At 47.3% G+C, this 21388-nt stretch overlaps 1 protein-coding gene across 2 annotated transcripts in view; it reads left to right on the forward strand.

The window, feature by feature from the left end:
• The window catches only part of PNPLA7 (patatin like phospholipase domain containing 7), a 137265-nt gene that overhangs the window by 45589 nt on the left and 70288 nt on the right, over nucleotides 1-21388 (forward strand). For both annotated transcript variants that reach the window (XM_063174394.1, XM_063174395.1), the window contains exon 20: nucleotides 12831-12944. In XM_063174394.1, the coding sequence (XP_063030464.1) occupies nucleotides 12831-12944 (114 nt within the window). The remainder of the gene's footprint in view (nucleotides 1-12830; nucleotides 12945-21388) is intronic.

Raw genomic sequence — 21388 nt, forward strand, 5'->3', positions numbered from 1 at the left:
AAAGCAACTGTTCATTTCAGAATTGTTGTATTTATCCATATTTAATTTCTCTCTTATGTTCGTTTTTTGTTTCTCAGACCTAGTTTTGTTTCTCAGACCTAACAGCAGAAATAGGAGTCATAAATATGCGTGGCTTGTTTGATTTTTATATTTAAAATCAGAAGATTTCTGAAGTTCTGAGCTTGTTGTTCAGGCCCTTTTCTGCTTTCTGAGCTGAAAACTAAGCACTGAAAATGTATCTGTTTATAGGCAGAATTAGCATAGCTCTGAAGCTGTGTGAATTGGGATTAGTTCTATGGGAAGAAATTCCTTTTTATGGGAATGAAGGGGAAGGATCCTGAGGCTCCCCTTAGAGAGGTGATCCAAAGTTTTGTCTGTGGGGTCCATGAGGCAGTTTTGGTGCTGCTCCCAGCAGAGACAGGACTGGGCTGGGCTGCTGCTTGCCCCATATTTGATATTTCCACAGGATTTAGGAATCTGTTCCCACACTCAGTGGGATTGTGTTGGCTTGGGATTGTGTTTGGAGAAGCAGATCACTGCTGGAATGTGCTTCTAACACAATTTTTATTTGTTTTTTTAAATTTCTTTGGGATACTTCATTAAAGGTAAAATGACATGGTTTGACAGGAACTAAAGCTGACATCTTCTGTGACTAATCGCAGTGGTGTGAAGCCTTTTGGGGTGTGAAGAAGGGATTGTCAGTGTCACATCCAGGCATTTTCCTGCTTTCCTCTGCCTGTGGTGTTCTGCAGCTTTTCACTGTCAAGCTCCTGGAGTTTTGCAGAGTTCCCAGGTTAAAAACAGACCTGTTCTACTTTCTGAGAGCAGTTTTGAGTGACAGGGCAGCAGATGGTGCTCAGAGGGTGGGCAGGCCCTGGCACAGGGTGCCCAGAGCAGCTGTGGCTGCCCCTGGATCCCTGGCAGTGCCCAAGGCCAGGCTGGGCAGGGCTGGGAGCAGCCTGGGACAGTGGGAGGTGTCCCTGCCATGGCAGGGGTGGCACTGGATGGGCTTTAAGGTCCTTTCCCACCCAAGTTTTCTTACAATTCAGTGTTTCTAGGAAATGGCCTAAACCTCACCTCTCTGTGCAGGTTTTTCCAGGCTGGCCCAGCTGTTTCTCTGGGCAGGAAGGAGGAGGTGGGTTGGTGGAAGGACTGAGCTGTGTTTGCTGCAGCAGGGCCTTGTTTGCTGTGAGTGCCCAGGCAGGGATACAGAAATACCCCTGCAGTTTGTGCCTAAAGCACACAAGTCCCTGTTTTGGATCCACGTTGTGACATGAATCACGTTGGAGACTTCAGTGGCTCTGTGGACGTTGTCATCTCCTTCCTGCCCACAGCTCCCAGCCCCACTGACTCACTCTGCCATTTGTTGGAAGTGTCTCCATGCTCTGGCTGCCTTTTGCAAACATGGGGGAGGATCTGTGAAGAATGCCAGCATTATTTCAGAGGGCATTAGCAAAGCGATATTTTTGCTTTTTAAAAGTTTTGTTTATCCCCTTCTGCAGAATCTGTTATAAACCTTTAAAAACCTGCTGAAGGGTTGGGTTTTTTTTTTCCCTGACATTAACATAATTGGGGTTTTGGGTGCTTGCAGGGAATTAAAGCAGCAGTTGGTGCTGATAATTGGTTTTTTTGGTGAACTGGTGGCTTTGATCCTCCCTGAACACCTCCTGTGTCACCCCTAATTGTGAGCACCAAGCAAACAGAGAGCCTTGTAGTCCATGGCTTTTTGTTTAGTGTCTCTGTGTCAGAACTTTAAAATGCCATGTGTCATTTGCATAGGAGATGAGGCTGTGCCATTGCTGCTTGCAGGAGCCCAGCAGTGCAGGATGAAGCCTTCCAGACAGGATGTTCATTTCCAAGCGTGTGCCTGCGCTCCCGGGGCTCAACTTGTGCCTCAAAATGTTTTGTTCCCTGCACTGACTCAATGGCATCTGTTCCTGAGGCCTGGCAGTGCAGGGGAGAAGAGCAGACTAGAAACTGAAGTTTCCTTCCCTGTGGAGTTGCTTGAGGAGCTGACAAGGACAGTTCTGTCAGGGGGGAAGGATCCTGACTCTCAGGGAGACATTGTGGAGGGACACTGGCTGCTGCTGGCCCTGTTGATGGGCAGCTCCAATCACTGTATCTGGTCACAGCTCAGTTTAGAAACTTCCAAGGAATTTTTAAAGGACAATGATGGATCTGTTAAATAATTCCCTCCCTGCTGAAATACAGTTGACATAAGTCTTGCTTTCAAGAGACTAAGATTTGACTCATTTAGGAGAAATCTTTTAATTTGGTGGTCCATTGTTGTAGATGCACATAGGGAAAAATGTTGAAATGTGAATTTTATCTACCAGCTAAAGAGTCATGTTTCTTATTTTATTATCATTTCTGCCATGCCCTGGGTGATCCCAGAGGAGGTCAGAGGAGACATTTGTGTGTTGATGGAGTGGAAGGGCTTCTCTTCACCAGCTACTTGTTTAAAATGCTTATCTTAGTCTCTCAGTTCTTTTCTTGATGTTGCTGCTTTGGTTTTGATCTTGATTAACCACTGGAAATTGTAGTTTTTACTCTTGTTTTCTTGATCTCATTAGCCCTTTGTTGTGTGTGAGGGAGGATTCCTTTTAAATTGATTTTTGTGCCCATCAATAGCAGGTGTTGGCCCAGGCTCTGAGGTTCTGCTGTTCCTGGCAGTGCTGCTGAGGCTGGGGCAGTTCTCCCCTGGTTTGTTTGAAACTGCAGGGCAGGTTCTCAGAGCACAGGGTCACAACTCCAGGCCTGTGTTGAGGTGGCTGTTCTTTGCTTTTTTGCCCTCTTGGGAGGACAGCAGTGGGTGAGGAGAAGGCAACAAACCCATCAGAGCCATTCCTCAGAGTGATCTGCTGCTGGATTGAAGTTGTTTGTGCACTTCAAACATCTGCAGGGGATGGAACCTTCAATGCAATGAGGTTTTTATGCAAGGCCACCTTTGTCTTCATTGAGTTCTGAAGGATGATTGTGGTGCTGGGGAGATGCCTGAATGTCAGACAAATCTCAGAGTTAACTCCAGATATTTTCCAGAGCTGGGTTTTTAGGTGGTGTAAGCTGGGTTCACTGGTAACCCCTCCCAGGACATGTTGTGTGCAGGGTCTGACCCAAAACCAGTCACCTTTCCAAAATACCTGCTGAGGGGGGAAGCTGCAGCCATGTTTTGATTAATTCAGCACCTTTTCTGCTTCTCTTCAGCAACCAGAAAGTTCCTCTTGTCAGGAGGGCTGCACACCATGACTTCTGAGTGCAGAAAGTGCTGAACAAGTGCAGAAAGGCATTTATGTGCACTGACTCTTGGAACACAGGGAGAAACTGCAGAAAAGAACCCTCAGCTGCCAGTGCTGCAGCACACTGATCCTGCTGGGCAGGAAATCATCTTTTACATTCTTAGAAATAAGACATTTTAAATATTTTCAGATGTTAAGCTGTTTATCTAATTAAGACAGCTAAATGGCCATGGCTTTTTTTGCATTGTCCTTTGGAAATGTAGCACTGTTAGAAATCTTTAATTGCTGTGTAATCCTCAAAGGAATCACACAAAGGGAACTATCAGGATTACACTTGTCAGGCTTTTGTTCTTTATCAGTATTAATGTTATCAGGCAGCTCCAAAGCCAGCTGAATGTCACTGCACCCTCCACATTAAGGCTGCTTTGCTCTGCCTTTTTAAACGTGGATTTTTTTTACCAATTCCTTGTGTTTTTGTGGTTTTGTCAAACCATGACTACTGCATGTGCTGAAGCTGTAGGATACTACAAAGCTGTTTTAGGTGGATTCAGATTATTGGCACCTCAGGCACACTGTGCACAGGCTGCGCTTGAGGGAATTGGTGGTGGGTGAGGTTCAGGAACAGAGCTGGAAGAATGGTCCTGGAAGGGATTGTTCTCTTTTCATCTTTTCCCCTCTCTCTCTTGGTAATTTATTACTAAAAATGATTGTTTTCCTAGCAGCATCTTAGGTGTGAACTCATATTTAAAACAACCAACAAAAGCAAAGCCAAAAACTCCAAACCATCCATTGAAACCCACAAACAGCAACCCCCCCCAGTATTTGCCAGCCCCAAAGGGAGGCAGAGGGAGCCTGAGGAATGAGTTCACATTTGCACCACTGAATTGGTGTCAGAATGAAATGAGAAGCTGTGTCCTGATTTCCAAGCCCATCTTGAGAGTGTTTTTGTTAAACCCAAATGGCACAGGGCTTTCTGTGCTTGATGTGCTGGACCACGTTATTTTTTGAGAGTATGGGGAGCTCTGGTGACAGACAGGGATGGAAATTGTGACCTGCTGGGTTCCAGACAGGTGATTTCATGTGTTGGACTGTCATTCCTTGGGATATTGGATGTCTCCTTCTGCTTCCAGCTGAAGTCTCATCCCCTTGAACCCTGGGAAATGCACAAGGCCACTGAAAATTTTTGTTTTCCTTGGTAGAACATTCTTTTTTTTGGCAAGCATCGTAAAATAAAAACCACTGAGATAGAGAGACAGAGATAAAAGTGATCCTTGCTATTACCACCAGAATGCTTGGATGGCTCTGAGTGGTGGGAGCAGAGTGCAGTGGAGGTGGCAGGAAGGATTTTTGGGGGAAGAGCCAGCAGTGGAGGGTGGGGAAGGGTCCCTGATAAAGCTCCAGCCAGCTTTGGGACTCTGTGTGAAGCTGAGTTGAAAGGAATTGGATCTCTCCCTTCTAGGAGGTACCTGAGCAGCTCATCATGGGTTGTTCTCTCTTTTTCTGTTCTGGAAGTTCAGGAATCATTCCCCCAAAGAGGAGCAGCCTGCCCAGGGCACTGCCCTTGCAGATCCTCTTCCAACAGCCTGGTGAATGTGATGGTTTTGTTGGGTGTTTGGTGTGGATGTCTCAGGTGGCTTCTGACAGGGTTTTTGGTGGTGGTTGGACTGTAATGTTGGGTTTAGGGCAGCACAACATGCATGGAACTTCAAATCTCTCCTACAGCCACACGTATACAAGGAGTAAAACTGAAATACAGGAGGCTGAGCTTTTGGCAATTCCCTTCCTAGCTTAAATCTTCCTCTTCTTTGTCCCTTAATGATGTTCTCAGCTGCAACAGGACTGTCATTGCACTGCCACAAAGTGCAGGCTCAGTCCTTTGGGGAGAACCTGTGGGATGACTTCATCTGCCCTAATTACAAAGCACAGCAAGCTCAGCCTTGTTTCATTTTCACCTGTATTTTAGATCTGCTCTTGCATATAGCCATGTACAGATACACAAGACTTCCATGCACGAGTGTGTGTAAGCCTTTCATGGCTTTTTAATACATTTTTCTATTAAAAATTGAAGGAGGGAGGTTTGGATTCCTCTTTGCACACAGCAGAAGGGCTGGCTGTCCTCAGTCACGGGGTGAGCTTGGCACACAGGAGATGCAGAAGGTGGTTGTTAGAACAACTTTGGAGAGTACATGGTGTTCTGAGTTCATCCACTGGCACTGCTCCCACAAATAGCATCGATTTGCAGTTTGTCTGGTTGCTCTTCCCACTCATTCACTGCTTCCAGCAGTGTCTCCTCCTTTGTCCTTTTCTGATACAAACAAGTTGATATTTCAGGTCTTTCTGAGCTGGGGCTGGAGCAAACACTGTTGGGATGAGCATCCTCTGGTGCTCCAGGTGCAAATGAGCTGGAGAAGGGTGTGAGGGCAGCGTGTTCAAGCCAAAAACAGTCAATGTTCCATGTGGTGCTGGGTTGGCCTCTGTGTAATGTTGGTGATGTTGCCTCACTGGATTCAGTTGCAGCAGCAGCTCCTGCCCTGCTCTGGACAAAGGCACTGCTGTGACAATGCACAGGTGGCTCTTCCAGTGCTGGTGTTGGCCATGACATACAGGTGTGCTACCTGTCAGCTGCCTCTGTCCCTGCTCCAGAGCCCCCTGAACTGGCAGCAGATGATGTCAGTGTTGGTGTTTCTGCTCCATATCCCTCCCTGGGTGTGTGCCCTTCCATCCCTGTCCTCTGTGTCCCCCCTGTGCTGGCCCTGCCCCGGCTGAGCTGGTGGCTCTGTGGAGAGCCTGTGCTGGGCTGTGGATGAGTGGGGTGGGTGTTTCAGGATGGGGGAGCAGCTCTGGCCGAGGGTCTCTCCAGAGGGGGGTGGGTGTCTGTGCACCCCCAGTGTCACACAGTTGTGTCCCTGTGAGGGCAGGCCCTGCCTGTCCTTGGTGCTCCCGGTGGGAGCCAAGCCTGTGCTGGAGACAAGACAATACAAGTGTCAGGCTAATTACCAGACACTGATTGTGGCTGTCTTGGAGGAGAATTTGGAAAATGAGGTTGCACAGAATTCACAGAATCACTGGGTTAGAAGAGACCTTCAAGATCATGGAGTCCAACCCAGCCCCAACCCCTCAACTCAGCCCTGGCACCCAGTGCCACATCCAGGCTTTGTTACACACACCCAGGATTGGGGACTGCACCACCTCCCTGGGCAGCCATTCCACAACTTTATCACTCTTTCTGTGAAAAATTCTCCCTGATATCCAGCCTGAATTTCCCTTGGCACAGCTTGAGGCTGTGTGCTCTGGCTGTGTCAGTGCTGCTGCAGACAGAGCCCAGCCCCAGCTGAGCACAGGCACCTTTCAGGAGCTGTGCAGTGATGGGGGCAGCCCTGAGTCTCCTTTTCTCCAGGCTGAGCACCCCCAGCTCCCTCAGGGGTTCCTCACAGGGTTTGTGTTCCCAGCCCCTCTCCAGCCTCGTTGTCCCCTCTGGTTGCTCTCATCTCAATGTCCTTCCCAAGCTGAGCTGGACACAGTTTAAGCTGCATAATTTAATAATCCCTGGGGTCCTGACCTGCTTCCCAGGACCTCCTTGTACCTGGTGCTTTCCCCTGTGTGCTCTTACACAAGGGTCTGAAGGAGGCTTCCCCTGGTGAGGAGAGATTGCTGCTTTTTGTGAGCTGGCAGCAAGGAAAAATCAATGGGAAAAGAAGAAATATGATGTGTGAGAGAATGACAGATTCTTGGTTGGAGTGGTGGCCATAATGAAGAGGAACTGAAGAAGTGCATTACAAAATGGATGGAAAGGAAGAGCCAGGGGTGTAAATGTGCTGCTGGCTGGAGGCTGGGGAGAGCAGGCCTGTGGCTCTGAACATTTGCACTGGACATGTCTCCTCATGCACTAGATCTGCTTGAACTCTCACTTGAGAAGAAATAATCTCCACAAGAAACTACTTGGAAACAATCTGCATTTTTAGTGGCTGCTGACTGTGAGAAAAGTCACCCAACACTTTGTTAAATTCTGGAGAAGCAACATTTTCCTGCCAGCAAATTACCTGCCCTACAGCAGCCCCAGTTTGCTCCAGGAAGTCTCAGAGATGCTGAAGCCTGAGCAGCAGAACTGTGCTCATCACACACCAAAAATTAAGCAAATAAAGTGATTTCTTGAATGCAGCTCAGAAAGGAATTTGTACTTAGAGCAACTGGCAGAAGATGCCACTTGCTGGTTTTCACTTCCCAACTGTGTCATTTGGAAAGCTGTAAAGAACTGTTAGGAATGACTGTTGGAAATGAAGTCAAAAGAGGTCATGAGAGTATAAATTGCTTCTCCCCTCCCTGTAAAAGATTTACAGCAACACTTTTTTTTTCAGGAAGAACTTGTAAGGCAGGGTTGTGAATCATGTGCATCGTATGGGACGGAGGCAGCAAAACATGGTTTTGTCACTGTTTGATACTGAGCTAAGAGAAGGTGTGCGAATCATGGTATTCCAGACTGGTTTGGCTTTAAAAGGACCTTAAAACTCATCCAGTTCCATCCTTCTGCCCCTTCCACCTGATTGCTCAAACCTCCTCCCTGTCAGAATTCACTGGAACAGCACAAAGAGCACAGGTCTGATTTTAGGGGTTTTTTTAATGGGACCTGTGGTGTTTTTATTTGTTTTGTTATAGGAACAACAGAATCACAGCAATGCAGGAGGGCTCTCACCCATGGCCATATCATGATCAGTTATCCAGAGCCACGGGGTGTGTAACACTGGAAATGGTTCTGTGCTCTGTCATTTGAATTATTCCAGCATTTGAGACACTGTTCCTGTGCAATTCCCCCAAAATAGAGGCAGTGGAAGTGAAGGCAGTGATGGATGGCAGATTTCTGAGGGTGGGCTGGAGATCCAGAGGGATTTTGAGGATGGGGAGCCAAGGGTTGACCGTGGAGACAGAGGATGTTGGTGAAGGGAACATTGAGCATTTTTGCAGGGCTGCTCAAAGAAAGCACAGCAGGATTTCAGAGAGATGGAGTTCCAAGTGAAATTAGCACTGCAGTGTGGGCCTGCTGAGTTTATTGCATGAGAGAAAACCAAACAACACCAGATAATGAGGAGGCAAAGAGAAGAGCAGCGATGGGCTCAGCAGTGAGGAACTCCAGGAAAAGCAGAGAATTCTTGGAGGGAGAGAGGAACAACAACAACAACCATGGCAAATGCAGGAAACTCTCTGAGAGAGAAGCCCAGAAATGGGCAGTGAGGTGGAACTTCCTTAGAGGCTTGTGAGGAAGGAGGAGGAGGAGTGGATGTGACATGAGGAGAGCAGAGAGGTACAATTGCCTCGAGCAAGAGAAGGATTGTGCTGGCCTGAGATGAAGTGGGAAAGATTCCACTGGAGCAAATGCTGTGCCCGTGCTGGTGAGGATGAGTGATGCTAATGGAAGTCTGGGAAGGAGCTCAAGAGAGAACCTTGGGTGGTTATGAAACCAAATATGTAAATAAACATTCTCTCCAGTCAGGTTCAATAAGATCTGAAAGATAATAATGGTATTTCTTGAAACATTTGGTTATTAATGATACTGTGGAGGTGGTTTTGTGTTGTTTGCTGCAGCTGTGGTGGCTGATCAGAATGTTAAATTTCCCTTTTTGTGACCAAGGAAATAATGCTACAGTCTTCTGATCACAAGTGGATTTTGATCATTTTGAAGTTCAAGCTGGATCTCTGAGTCTTGTACTTTTACAAACCTGGAAAAACAAGAAAACCTGTTCCAAAGGTTCACTGGGCAGAAGACTTGAATGTGGTTTAAGATTGAAATTATTTTAAATACTGATATGGCATGAGACTTCTGGTTTTTCCTAAGCAAGAAGAAAAATATCCTAATCTCAAATATTAATTAAAATTAATAGTTTAATATATTTAATATATATTAAATATATTTTAATACATTTAAAATTAATATATTAAAATAATATATTAAAATTAATTAGTTGATATCTCAAATATTAATTAAAAATACAAAATATTAAAATTAAAAAAAAATTAAAAATACAAAGTAAAAAGGTGTTATTTTCAAGGGAGAGCTGCAACTCAATGCTAGAATGTTTTTGATCTCCAAAGGAGATGGGAATAACCAAAACCAAATGGGTTTGGCAGATTTCCATGTGCAGGAAATGTAGAACCAGTGCAAAAAAGGCTCTGAAACCACAGGGTGTGAAGAGGGGAGAGTGTGGTGAAAGTTGAGAATCATCCTGCAGATGATCCAAATGAGAGCCCTCACCCTTCAGTGGAGAGGAAGTATTTAATTAATTATTGAATCCCAGAATTATTTAGGCAAGAAGGAACCCTAAAGCCCACCCAGTGCCACCCCTGCCATGGCAGGGACACCTCCCACTGTCCCAGGGTGTCCCCAGCCCTGCCCAGCCTGGCCTGGGCACTGCCAGGGATCCAGGGGCAGCCACAGCTGCTCTGGGATAATTAATAAGTGAATAATGGGGACTGTTAATAAATACGGAGATTGAGAACTCAGGTGATTGTACCAAGGGAGAGCACAATGTGAATTTCCTTGTGTGCAGTGTCTGGGACACAGATATTTTCCGTGCTTGAATACTGGGGTGTATTTAAATGAAAATATCAAAGATTTCCATAGTACCTGTATGTAAGAGCAGTCCAAGGTGCAATTTCTGTAATCACTTGGGAATTGCAGTCAGCACTTGCAGGGGTCTCTGGGACTGGTGGTGGTGCAAATTTGGATATTTGAATGGCTCCTTGGGAAGGAGGTTTGGAAAAGGTCTCCCTGTGCCCTCTGCTGTGTCAAAAAGACAAAGTTCCACTTGGGAGCTCCAAAACCCTCCCTGTGGCTGTGTTTAAAGTTAAAATTTAATTGCCTTTTCTACAAATTTACAAATTTCATCTTTTCTGAAAGGCTCAGGAGCCCCTTGGAGCACAGTTGGTTTTATGCTCTCATATATCACAGAAATTGTGGCAAAGGATCTCGGACAGTTTGAGCGTTTTTCTTCTTGATACAAATTAAACTCAGTCAGGAGCTGAGAGGAAAGGTTTGATTTTAACAGCTGAAACTCTTAACCTGCTTTCAGGAGGAGGAAGGTGAATTACAGAGCCAAGAACCTGTGATAAAAAGCAGGTAATAGGGGAGGGAGATAAACCAGAACATCTTATACAGCCCTTTGGGGAACCTTTAGCAGGTTTGTTTCTCCATAAATGTATGTACAAAGATGATTTTTTTTTGCCCTTCTATATAATTAGTTTAAAATGTGATGACAGAGCAAAACATCCCTGGAACCTGAGCAAAAAACAAAAGCTGGGGTTTGCAAAATGAAGGTGCTTTAAATTTCCCTGTGCAGTTTTGCATGCAGAGCAGTTGGTGCTGGTGAAATCCAAGTTAATATTTGCAAGTTGATCTCACTTTTCTGCACTAATGGCAAGTTTTTGAGCTCAGGATATTCTGCTTGGCTGGATTATCCATTTTGTGAGCATGGAGCCTTCCAGGGAGGGATCTTGGTGAAAGTGGGATCACTGAGCTGTGTCTTTTGCATAAGGCATATAATAGTAATAATAATAATATTTTCATATCTGGTACTCATTTTGTGTGTCTGAACCCATAGTAGTGTGAGGAATTAATTGCTTCTGTTGGAATTTACTGTCAATATAAGTTTTGAAAAAAAATCGTGAAAGAAAGCCCCAAAAATTAATCAAACAAATAAAACCATCAACCCCCCAACCTCTAAACAACTCAAACAGCTCTAAGCTGATATATTATTTATTTCTTTTTCTAGTGGAATATTAATAATGCAAAGTCATGTTCACTTTGATTTGAAATGTGAGTAAATTGCAGTTAGGGAGGGATTTTTCTGTTTGTGTTTTAACCTCAGTAATTACAGCTGCTACAGCAACAACCATTCTTTTGGAAATGGCTGATCTATGGATTTTAAGCCCAATAAAAGTTGTGTGCTGCTGGAACTCTCAGGATGGAGCACCAGGCTGTTGCTGCTGGCTCTGGGGATGCTGCAGGATAAGGCACTGGCCATGAGAAGAGACTCCAGCAGGAAATTGCATTTCTGCATTTCCACACAGCCAAGAGGCAGTGGCAGCTCTGGGGCAGGTGGGGATTTGGGCAGCAGCTGCATTTTGGGTTTTTTACCCCAGGTTGTTTTATGTGGTGGCAGAATCTCCCTAAAGGAGCAAATCTTTGTATAACTCTCTTTCTGTCACCATCTTCTTTATACTTCTACTGTCAATAAAATAGACGTTTCTAGGTGGAATAACTGGGCACTGATCAGGGAGGTGTGTTCTGGTGTGGATTTTCCTTGTCTGGACACAGCCCTGAGTGACTGCTTGAGCAGGGAGGTGGGACTGGATCAGCCTGAACCATTCTGGCATTCCTCTTTACACAGCACAGGCAAACATAAATATGTAAAAAAAAATTAAATAATGGAAAAGCAATGCTCATTTTTGGCCCAAATGTGCTGATTTGCCCCTAGAATCCCAGGCTGGTTTGGGTTGGAAGGGACCTGCAAGCTCATCTTGTTGCCACCCCCTGTCATGGGCAAGGACACTTTTCACCACCCCAGGTTGCTCAAAGCTCACCCAGCCTGCTCTCACCACTTTTTTTTTTTTAGTTTTTAGGAAATCTCAATTATTTCAAGGTCATTGGTATTCAGCTTCTAGAATAAAATGGAAATGTTTCAGGGTGGCATTGAGGAAAGAGGGAGCAGTAGAGAAATAGGGTTTTCCTGGCTCTTGGATGGCTTTGTCACCATTAGCACCGAGGGGTGGAAATCTCTCAGGGCTGCTGTGGTGCTGAGTCCACTCTGGAGACTCCCTGGAGCTGTGGGTTCTGATTCTGTGAGGAACTGCAGCTGTCCCATGGCACAGGGGTTTGGTTGTGGCAGCTGTGGTGCCCTGGGTGACACCCCTGGGACAGGCAGGGCTCTGCTCCAGCTGTGAGGGAGCAGCGCAGGGGTCCTTGGGAAGGGCTCAGCTCCTTGGTGCTGCTGTTTGGTGTTTGGTACAGGCTGGGAACTGTCCCTGGTGCTCTGTCCCTCATACTGTCCCTGGTGTTGTCCCTCATGCTCTGTCCCTGGTACTCTCTCTGTCCCTGAAGCTCTGTCCTTGGTGTTCTGGTGCTCTGTCCCTGATGCTCTCTCCGTCCCTGGTGCTCTCTCTGTCCCTGTGCTCTGTCCCTGATGTTCTGTCCCTGTCCCTGAAGCTGTCCTTGGTGCTCTGTCTGTCCCTGTGCTCTGTCCCTGTCCCTGATGCTGTCCCTGTGCTCTGTCCCTCATGCTGTCCCTGGTACTCCCTCTGTCCCTGAAACTCTGTCCCTGATGCTCTCTCTGTCCTTGATGCTCTCTCTGTCCCTGGTACTCCCTCTGTCCCTGAAACTCTGTCCCTGATGCTCTCTCTGTCCTTGATGCTCTCTCTGTCCCTGGTGCTCTGCCCCTCATGCTCTGTCCCTCATGCTGTCCCCGATGCTCTGTCCCTGGTGCTGTCTCTGTCCCTGAAGCTCTGTCCCTGATACTCTGCCTCTGAAGCTGTCCCTGTGCTCTGTCCCTGCTCTGGTGCTCTGTCCCTGATTCTGTCCCTGTCCCTGACTGTGTCCCTGTGTTGCAGGTGGAGGCCCTGACCCACCAGCCCAGAGCCACCACGGTGCACGCCGTGCGCGACTCGGAGCTGGCCAAGCTCCCGGAGGGGGCCCTGATCTCCATCAAACGCAAATTCCCCCAGGTAAGGCAATTAAAAGCATTTTCCTGGCTCTCTCCAAGGATGTCTGGGAGGCTCAGGCTGCCTGTTAGCACCACATCCTCTGGGTTTGCTGAGTGATTGATGAATTCTGAGGAAACACTGCGTGCTCCTGGTCTGCCTGAGCGGATCCATCCCAGACTTCCAGCAGCTTTCCTTGCTCTGTCCTCCCATCAGCTGTAGCAGGTTTTTATTGCAGGGCTGCTTTGTGGATCTGGGAGGAGTTCTGCTTAAATGCAGGATGTTAGCAAAGTGGAAATCACTTAGTGCTACTGATGGGAAATGCAAGTTTGGCTTCTAAAATCCCTTAATAATGTCATTCATTCCTCCTGGGGCTCAGAGGAAGGGAAGTTATCTCCATTCCAGTTATCTCCATCCCAGTTATCCCCATCTCAGTTATCCCTCTCACAGTTATCTCCAACTCAGTTATCTCCATCCCAGTTATCATCTCCATCCCAGTTATCTCCAAGGTTCTCTGTACCTTTATTTCCACAGCTTTGATATTTGGGAGGTGGTTTCCCTCTTCCTGCCGTTTTAGGTTGTGAATCCTCCTCCTGCAGCTGCCAAATCTGTCTGTGACTCTGATTGCTCCCTTTGAATCCATCAGCTCATCCATCTTCTTTAATTCACTTGACATTATATCTCTCTCCTGCAAATTTGGAGACTGACGGACTTGAAATTTAATTCTTTTGTCCCTAAGTGCATCAGGGACATTATACTAAGCACTAAATCATTGCATTGGCCTCACAGGCAATTCTTTAATGCTGTTACTTCACATTATTTCTGATTTGTCATTTTGCTGTCTTGAAGACCTAGGCTTTTTTAAAAAACAGATTTCTTTAAAAAATCCTGCAAAAATAATAAACCTGATTTAAATACTTTATACTCTTGCTTTCCTAGCACCTATAATATTTTTTTTAAACTGTGCAATATAAAGCCTCAATTCAGGCATTTTCATGGTACCAAAATGGTGGAGTTTTATCTGTGTTATTGCCAGGAGAATTTAATTATGACAATAAGTGTTCAGAAGTTATGTCAGTGACAAATAATCTTTCTGGTTTCCCTGTAAGGATTATTTTTGCTCAAGTGTTTCTGAATTTCTGTTGGGGCTTATTAAGGAACTTCTGGTCCCTGGAGCTCATTTGAACAGACCTGTGAGTTTATTCCTCTCCATTTAATGTGATTCCCTGCCCAGGTTCATGAACTGGGAGCTCAGTACAGAGCTCCCCACAAACTGGGGACATCCCAGACATGTGCCATCCACTCTGGAGCTGCTGTCACCCATCCCTGTCCTTGGGATTGACCCAGGAGGGAGGGAATGACCCAGGGAGGATTCAAACCCACCTTTCTGCTTGTGTAGTGGATGATTTTAAATGCAACTGCTAAACATACAGACTGTAAAATTCCAGTGTCACAGTGTCTGGTTTGGGTTGGAAGGGACCTTAAAATTTATCCTGTTCCCTGCTGTGGTTGCTCCAAGCCCATCCAGCCTGGCCTGAACACTGAGCAATGCCTTGAGCACTGCTCTGCACTAAGGCTGGGTTCTAATTCTGCCTCTTTATCTGGGGCAGGAATTTATTTCAGTGTCTCTCTTCCCTTTCTGCCAGCTGGCAGAGCTGTTTTCCCCTGAACAGTGATCTCTGTGGAGCTGTGAATCTCTTTGCTTTGCAGTTAAAATTGAGCTTGAGTGTTACAATTATAGCACAATTCAAAACATTTATTTGTAATAGAATTCAAATGTCTTCCCATATATAAAGAGTAAAGCCCATCAACCTCGAATTCCTGACCTTTTTCAGTATGGAATCAGTTTTCTCTAGACTTGCCTATGGTCTGGCTAATTAGTTGCAATGAAACAAAATGCTAAAATAGATATTTTAAGGAAATGTGTTGCAACACAGGTTGTTAGAAAGACACATTCGTGCTGCTGTTTGAGGTCTCGAAATTCTAAGTAGATGTTAAGCTGGTAGAAAATGTGAGAGCTTGCATTTTTTTCTATGGGTTTGTTTTAGAACCCCACTAGAAATAGAAAGAGGAACATAAGATTGACTTTCTGTAGGTGATTTATGCAGTTAATGCCTTCAGTCTGTCTTAAAAACTTAAGGTAAAATATTTTAATAAGATTTCATTGTCCTTGTGTGTTTTCTTTTTTGTCTGTTAAGTCCATCAGGAAATGTTTTGGGTTGGAAGGAACTTCAAATCTCATCCAGTGCCATGGGCAGGGACAGCTCCCACTGTCCCAGGTGCTCCCAGCCCTGCCCAGCCTGGCCTTGGGCACTGCCAGGGATCCAGGGGCAGCCACAGCTGCTCTGGGCACCCTGTGCCAGGGCCTGCCCACCCTCACAGGGAACAATTCCCAATTCCCAATATCCCATCCATCCCTGCCCTCTGGCAGTGGGAGCCATTCCCTGTGTCCTGTCCCTCCATCCCCTGTCCCCAGTCCCTCTCCAGCTCTCCTGGAGCCCCTCCAGGCCCTGCAAGGCCACCCTGAGGTCCCCCCAAAGCTTCTCCTCTCCAGGTGCACAATCCCAGCTGTCCCAGCCTCTCCTCCCAGCAGAGCTGCTCCATCCCCTGATCCCCCTGGAGCCTCCTCTGGGTCTCTGCAGCAGCTCCAGCTCCTCCCTGTGCTGGGCCAGGGCTGGGGCAGCTCTGCAGGTGGGGTCTCACCTGGGCACAGGCACAGGGGCACAATCCCCCTGCCCTGCTGCCCACCCTGCTTTGGATGCAGGTAAGAGAGGAAGGACAGAAATGAGAGAGAATTGAAGTGATGGAGCAAAACTATAGGGTTGAAATTTGAGAGACAACCAGAACAGCCAAAGTAAACTTGAAAGGATTTTACTGGAGAGAAATGCTTGAGCTGGAAACTGATAAATGTTGTGCAGAGGACAAGGGCTGGTTCACTTTATTAGAAAAAGAATCCAGGCATGAGAGGATCCAAAGCTGTCCATGCCTGGGCAGTGTCACAGAGTTGCAAAAACCCCCATAACTATGCTAGCAGAATGCTTTTTGGAGTGAAGAAAGTCTGATATTTCCTTGATGCTGGAAAAGCTTCAGCACCAGCCTTTGGCAGCACATCTGAAGGCAGAGGCAGACCAAAGGAGGAGAGTCTGGAGCACAAGGAGGCAGCTGAGTGCTGGTTAGAAATACTGACCTATAAAGACAAAAAGCCCATAGAAGGTTAAGGGAAGACATGGTAGCTATTTTCAGATGTATAAAATTATCTTGTGCTGGGACGGGCAGATGCTGCTCACCATACTGGAACAGAGCAACTGGGACTGAGCTGAAATGGCAGCAGTTGCAGTGAGAAAAAGCTCATTCTGCTCTCCAGAAAGACTAAAAGATTGTTACTTGTTTTTATAACCTCTTCTAAAACGATCAGTGGAGTAATGCTTAGTGCTGAGCAGAGGGATGGACCAAATGAATTCTGTCCTATTTCCTTGGCTGTTATTCTAGGAGAGTGATTTATACACAGGGTTTATGATGTTGTTTTCCCCATTCAAGCAGAAGTAATAAAGTAATGAAGGGATAGCAGGTGCAATAGCTCTGAAATAATTGACTGGGTAGCAAGAGCTGGCTGGTGATTCAGCAGTGGTGGAGGATTTCCCTCTGCAAAGCAGAAAAACACAGGGCAGGAAGCAGCTCTGCCTCTGTCAGCTCCATGCTCCTGCCCTGCCTGCTGAGGGTGAGTTGGCATGAGTCTCACTTGGTGGACAATGATCAAAGAGAGGTGCTGCTCCCCAAGTCAGGTGAAATCCTCTCTGAATTCAAGGGAGAACTGGATTTTTTTGGTGTGCTTGGCAGCTTCTGCAGAGCCTGAGTGGTGTGTATGTGTGTGTGTTAACAGCCAAAAGCTGGGCAGCTCCTGAGCTTGGGCTTCCCTCTGTTTGTTACCCTTGAGCTTTACAGAACCAAGGAACCACAGAATGTCCTGAGCTGGAGGGACCCACCAGGATCATCAAATCCCCCTCCTGTCCCTGCCCAGCCCCCCCAGCAGCCCCAGCCTGGGCACCCCTGGCAGCGCTGCCCAAAGGCTCCTGGAGCTCTGGCAGCCTCGGGGCCGTGCCCATTCCCTGGGCAGCCTGGGCAGTGCCAGCACCCTCTGGGGGCAGAGCCTTGCCCTGAGCTCCAGCCTGAGCTGCCCTGGCCCAGCCCCAGCCGTGCCCTGGCTCCTGTCCCTGGCCCAGGGAGCAGAGATGGGAGCTGCCCCCTCATCAGGCTCCAGACAGTTCCTATGGAGGCTGAAAACCCCTTTATTTTAGGAATTAGTGGGAGGACTCCATCCTGCAGACTCTTCCCCAGCCATGCTGTGTTTGTAGGTGATGCAGGAAGGGTTCCAACTCTGGAATGCATTGTAAGAAAGCATTACCTGGTGCGTAAGAAAATTGTAGGGCGTGGGTGGTGCTTGCAGTGAGAACTGTGTGAAATGAGGGAAATCGTGCTCTGTTAGTCCAGGCAGTCATTCCAGTTCCTTGAGCTCAGATCTACAATCTGGAGAAGTGGAATGGCTGATCCTTGGGGAGATCCATGTGACTGCCTTCTGGTTTGTCTCCTGAGAGCTGCTTTGGTCCTGGGAGGGACAAGAGCTGATCTGCTGGGATCTTCCAAGTGACCCACCATAGCTCAGGTTATTCTGAGGGCTGAAACAGATGGGTGAATGTGGGGAGCCTGACCTCAGTTATAAATAACAGCCAAAACTCCAGATTATGTGCCCAGAAATGACAGATGTTGATTTCTAGATCCTGCTCAGTCTGCAGAAGTCAAGCTTACATCGTGTGGCTTCTCAGGAAAGCATCTCAGCCTTGATTCAGTCTGGATATGGCATCCTAGACATTCCCAATGGAAAGTGGCCCATGGTGCCAAAATTAATGCTTCTGTGCCAAAATTAATATTTCTGTGCACCCTGGTGCCCCCAGCTCTCCAGCACAGCCCTCAGGGTTCTCTGCCAGCCAGAGCATTTGCTCCCTGACAGCCTCTGTGCTCATTTCTGGTGCTGTTCAAAGCTCTCCAGCCTTGCAGGAGTGGAAAGGAATTGATTCTTTCTATTTTCATCCCTGCCTTCAGTTCTGGAAAGTAGGACAGGGAACCAGCTCACGATTCCTGGCACCACAAAGCAGCGTCGAGGCAGCAGCGAGAGCACAAAAATCTGTGAGCAGATCACAGAGATGTTCCAGCACTGCTGCAGAGCTGGGATCACATTTCCTAGATTAGCTTTGACTCTTTTGAGCTGAGTTAGTTTTTAGAATTCTAACTTGGAATTTAGACCTGCTGGTTGCTGAGAATCTGCTTGGGAGCTGTGGGGGCTGAACTGTGAGACAACCTTTGGCGTGCTGGAAACGCGTGCTGAGAAATAGAAAGAGTTTTTCTGCATCTTTCTTTTAATTCTCTGAGTCTGCCCTTGGGCTTTAAATATATTCAGAACCTGTCATCCATCTCCAAGTGGAGTTCTGCTATCTTCATAGGAGTATTTGAGCCAGAGCCTCTGTGAAGTGGCTGGAGCCCTCCCCAGGGTTATCTGCCTTACAAAGTGAGCTCTGTAATGTGCCCTCCTTTCAAAGTGCTGCCCACAAGAACTGGGCACATTCTGCGTCATGGCTTGGGCTTGATGTGGCACTGGGGATAGGTCAGGAGAGGCTGTGCTTCTGCATTTTTCTGTATTTGTTGTCCTGGCCCATTCCAGTAAGTGTTCCTTGATTGTAAGAGGAGTAGATGTGAAAAGGTGAGAAGGAATTCAGTGGGAGCACTGTGGTCATTGAGTGAGGCTGGCAGGAGGGGGGATTTAATCAGCACCAGTGCCAGAATGACATTTTTCTTCAAGACACGATTGATCCCAAGCATTAGAAGCTCAAACAACCCCAGGATAAAGCTTCAGTTCCTCTGTGGGCTTCAGCAGCATTTGAAAAGGTGCCAGGAATTGTTGTGAGGAAGCATTGAGGATTTGCTTTGTCACAGGCTGATCAAACGTCAAAGTTTCAATCAGACACCCCTTGCTAAGCTCCCTGATTCCAGGACAAGCCAGTGTTTGTCTGATCTGGGGCCATGTGAAACTTCAATAACACCCTGGTTTTATTCAAGCTGAGGATCTAATTTACCTCTCCTCCTCCCTTGTCCCTTAAAAAAAGCCCTTAAGAAAGCTGGTCAAGGATAATCTCAGCTCCTGGAAAGAGCTTCCCAAAAGCTGTTCTGTGGATTTGTGTGGGTAAAAATGGCTGTTTGCACTATTTGATTCCCATTGTTCTTATTTGTAGAACAGCCAACCCTTGGCAGACCTGTTTCTCATGGCAGCTCACCCACAGAGCCTATGTGTGGCACAAAACCCTTTTACAGATTTTTTAACTAAATCACACCTGGACGTGAAGCTCTGCTATGGAGGCACCAGTAGATTGTTATTTAACATATTTAATTTCTCTCTGGTGACCAATGACCTGTGTCAGGGGAGGTTTAGGTTAAAATGAGGAAAATGTTCTTCCCAGAGGGTGCTGGCACTGCCCAGGCTGCCCAGGGAATGGGCACGGCCCCGAGGCTGCCAGAGCTCCAGGAGCCTTTGGGCAGCGCTGCCAGGGGTGCCCAGGCTGGGGCTGGGCAGGGACAGGGGCTGGGCTGGGGGATCCTTGGGGTCTCTCCAGCTCAGGAGGTTCTCAGAGTATTCTGTGATTGCAGTTTGGGGGTGACTGAAGTTTTAAAAGATGAACTAGGGAAGCATCTTATTGTTAGACTTGAAAGGCATTGGAGAGTCCACAGCTGCCCTCCAAGGCTCCTGTCCCCTGCAGCATCCTGCTCTGTTGGGTCTGGATGGTGGTGGAGGATCCAGAGAGGGAAACCCCATTCAGTTTGTAGGGCTGCACACCCCCCTTGGCTGTGCAGGGCTGACACAGCCACGGCAGGTTCATTACTCCAGCCAAGGCTGCTGTCCTGGCCCAGGAACCTGCAGGAGACAATGAGAGGGTCCTGCCAGGAACCTGCCAGGGCTGGGGAGGCTTCCTGGGCCTGGCCCTTGGCTTCTGTGCATAGGAGCTTTGATTTAACATCACAGACAGTGAAAGCTGAACCCTGGGGCAGGGTAGGGCTCAGGTGATGAATAGTTTGGGGTTTGTATGTTTTCTTCTTACATGTGCTTTTATGTATTTCTTCTGTTGTAACTAAAAGGGATTTGTAGTACACAAGACCTCACATCAGTTATTTGTGGCTGTGAATTTGGATATTGGTGTTGGTTTTGTGAAATTTTCCCCTGATTTAGAATCCCAGACTGGTTGGGGTTGGAGGGAACCTTAAAGCCCACCCAGTGCCACCCCTGCCATGGCAGGGACACCTCCCACTGTCCCAGGCTGCTCCCAGCCCTGCCCAGCCTGGCCTTGGGCACTGCCAGGGATCCAGGGGCAGCCACAGCTGCTCTGGGCACCCTGTGCCAGGGCCTGCCCACCCTCACAGGGAACAATTCCCAATTCCCAATATCCCACCCAGCCCTGCCCTCTGGCAGTGGGAGCCATTCCCTGTGCCCTGTCCCTCCAGGCCCTTATAAATAATCTTTCTCCATGTTTCTTGTAGGCCCCCTTCATGTGTAGTTTTCTCTGAATCAAGAGTTACCTATGATGGAGGAAGCTTTGTTTGGATTAGTTGTTGTCTATCAGCAGATAATTCAATTTACCAGGCCATCCCTTAGTATTCACAGAGTGAAATAAATGTCCACAGGAAAATATTTTCAGACTGAATTCTCATGGAAGTCTTTTTCAAAAGAGCTTTTTGTAAATGAACTCTTGAGTTTCACAGTTGAAAAGGAACAAAAGCTTTAACCAGAGCCCAGCCTTGGAACATTAGCAGGGGTAGGTAGTAGTTGGAAATATTTAAAGGGATTTTAGGAAATACAGCACTGCAGAGTGACTGTAACCTCTTGCTGTGGGAACTGCAGTGGCTGTGGAGCCAGTGGTGCTCTGGTAACACCTCAGCCCCAGGATGGATGGATGGAGCACTCAGCTCTGTGCTGCACCAGCAAGAGCAGAGCTGAAATCCTGCCTGGCCACAACATCCTGCTCTTGAAACAGGAATTAATCTTCCTAAAGAAAGGAAATGCAACCCCTTGGGATGTGGTGTTTGGGCCTTGCCCCGCCATGAATGCAGAGGCTGCAGGTCTGTGGAGTAATTGGACATTAATTAAGCAGAGGGAACATTAATGGTTTCCCAGAAGCTTCTCTAGCAGGTGGTGGAACAGACTGTCACAGCAGACAGGAGAGGTTTGGGATGCTGGGAGAGCCTCAGTGGGTCTCACTGGGATAGAGTTGATCAGAAGCAGCCAGGAAGGTGAGATGTTTGTAGGTGGGTGAGGTGGTGAGTGATGAGCTGGGTGGGAGAGGTGGAATTGTGCTGAGGGAAGTGCTCTCCAACACCACTGGAGAAACAGAAACTCTTTGTCCTGTTTTGCCCTGCACAAAAATGTCTTG

The sequence above is a fragment of the Melospiza melodia genome, chromosome 22, assembly GCF_035770615.1.
Source record: "Melospiza melodia melodia isolate bMelMel2 chromosome 22, bMelMel2.pri, whole genome shotgun sequence".
Taxonomy (NCBI): domain Eukaryota; kingdom Metazoa; phylum Chordata; class Aves; order Passeriformes; family Passerellidae; genus Melospiza; species Melospiza melodia.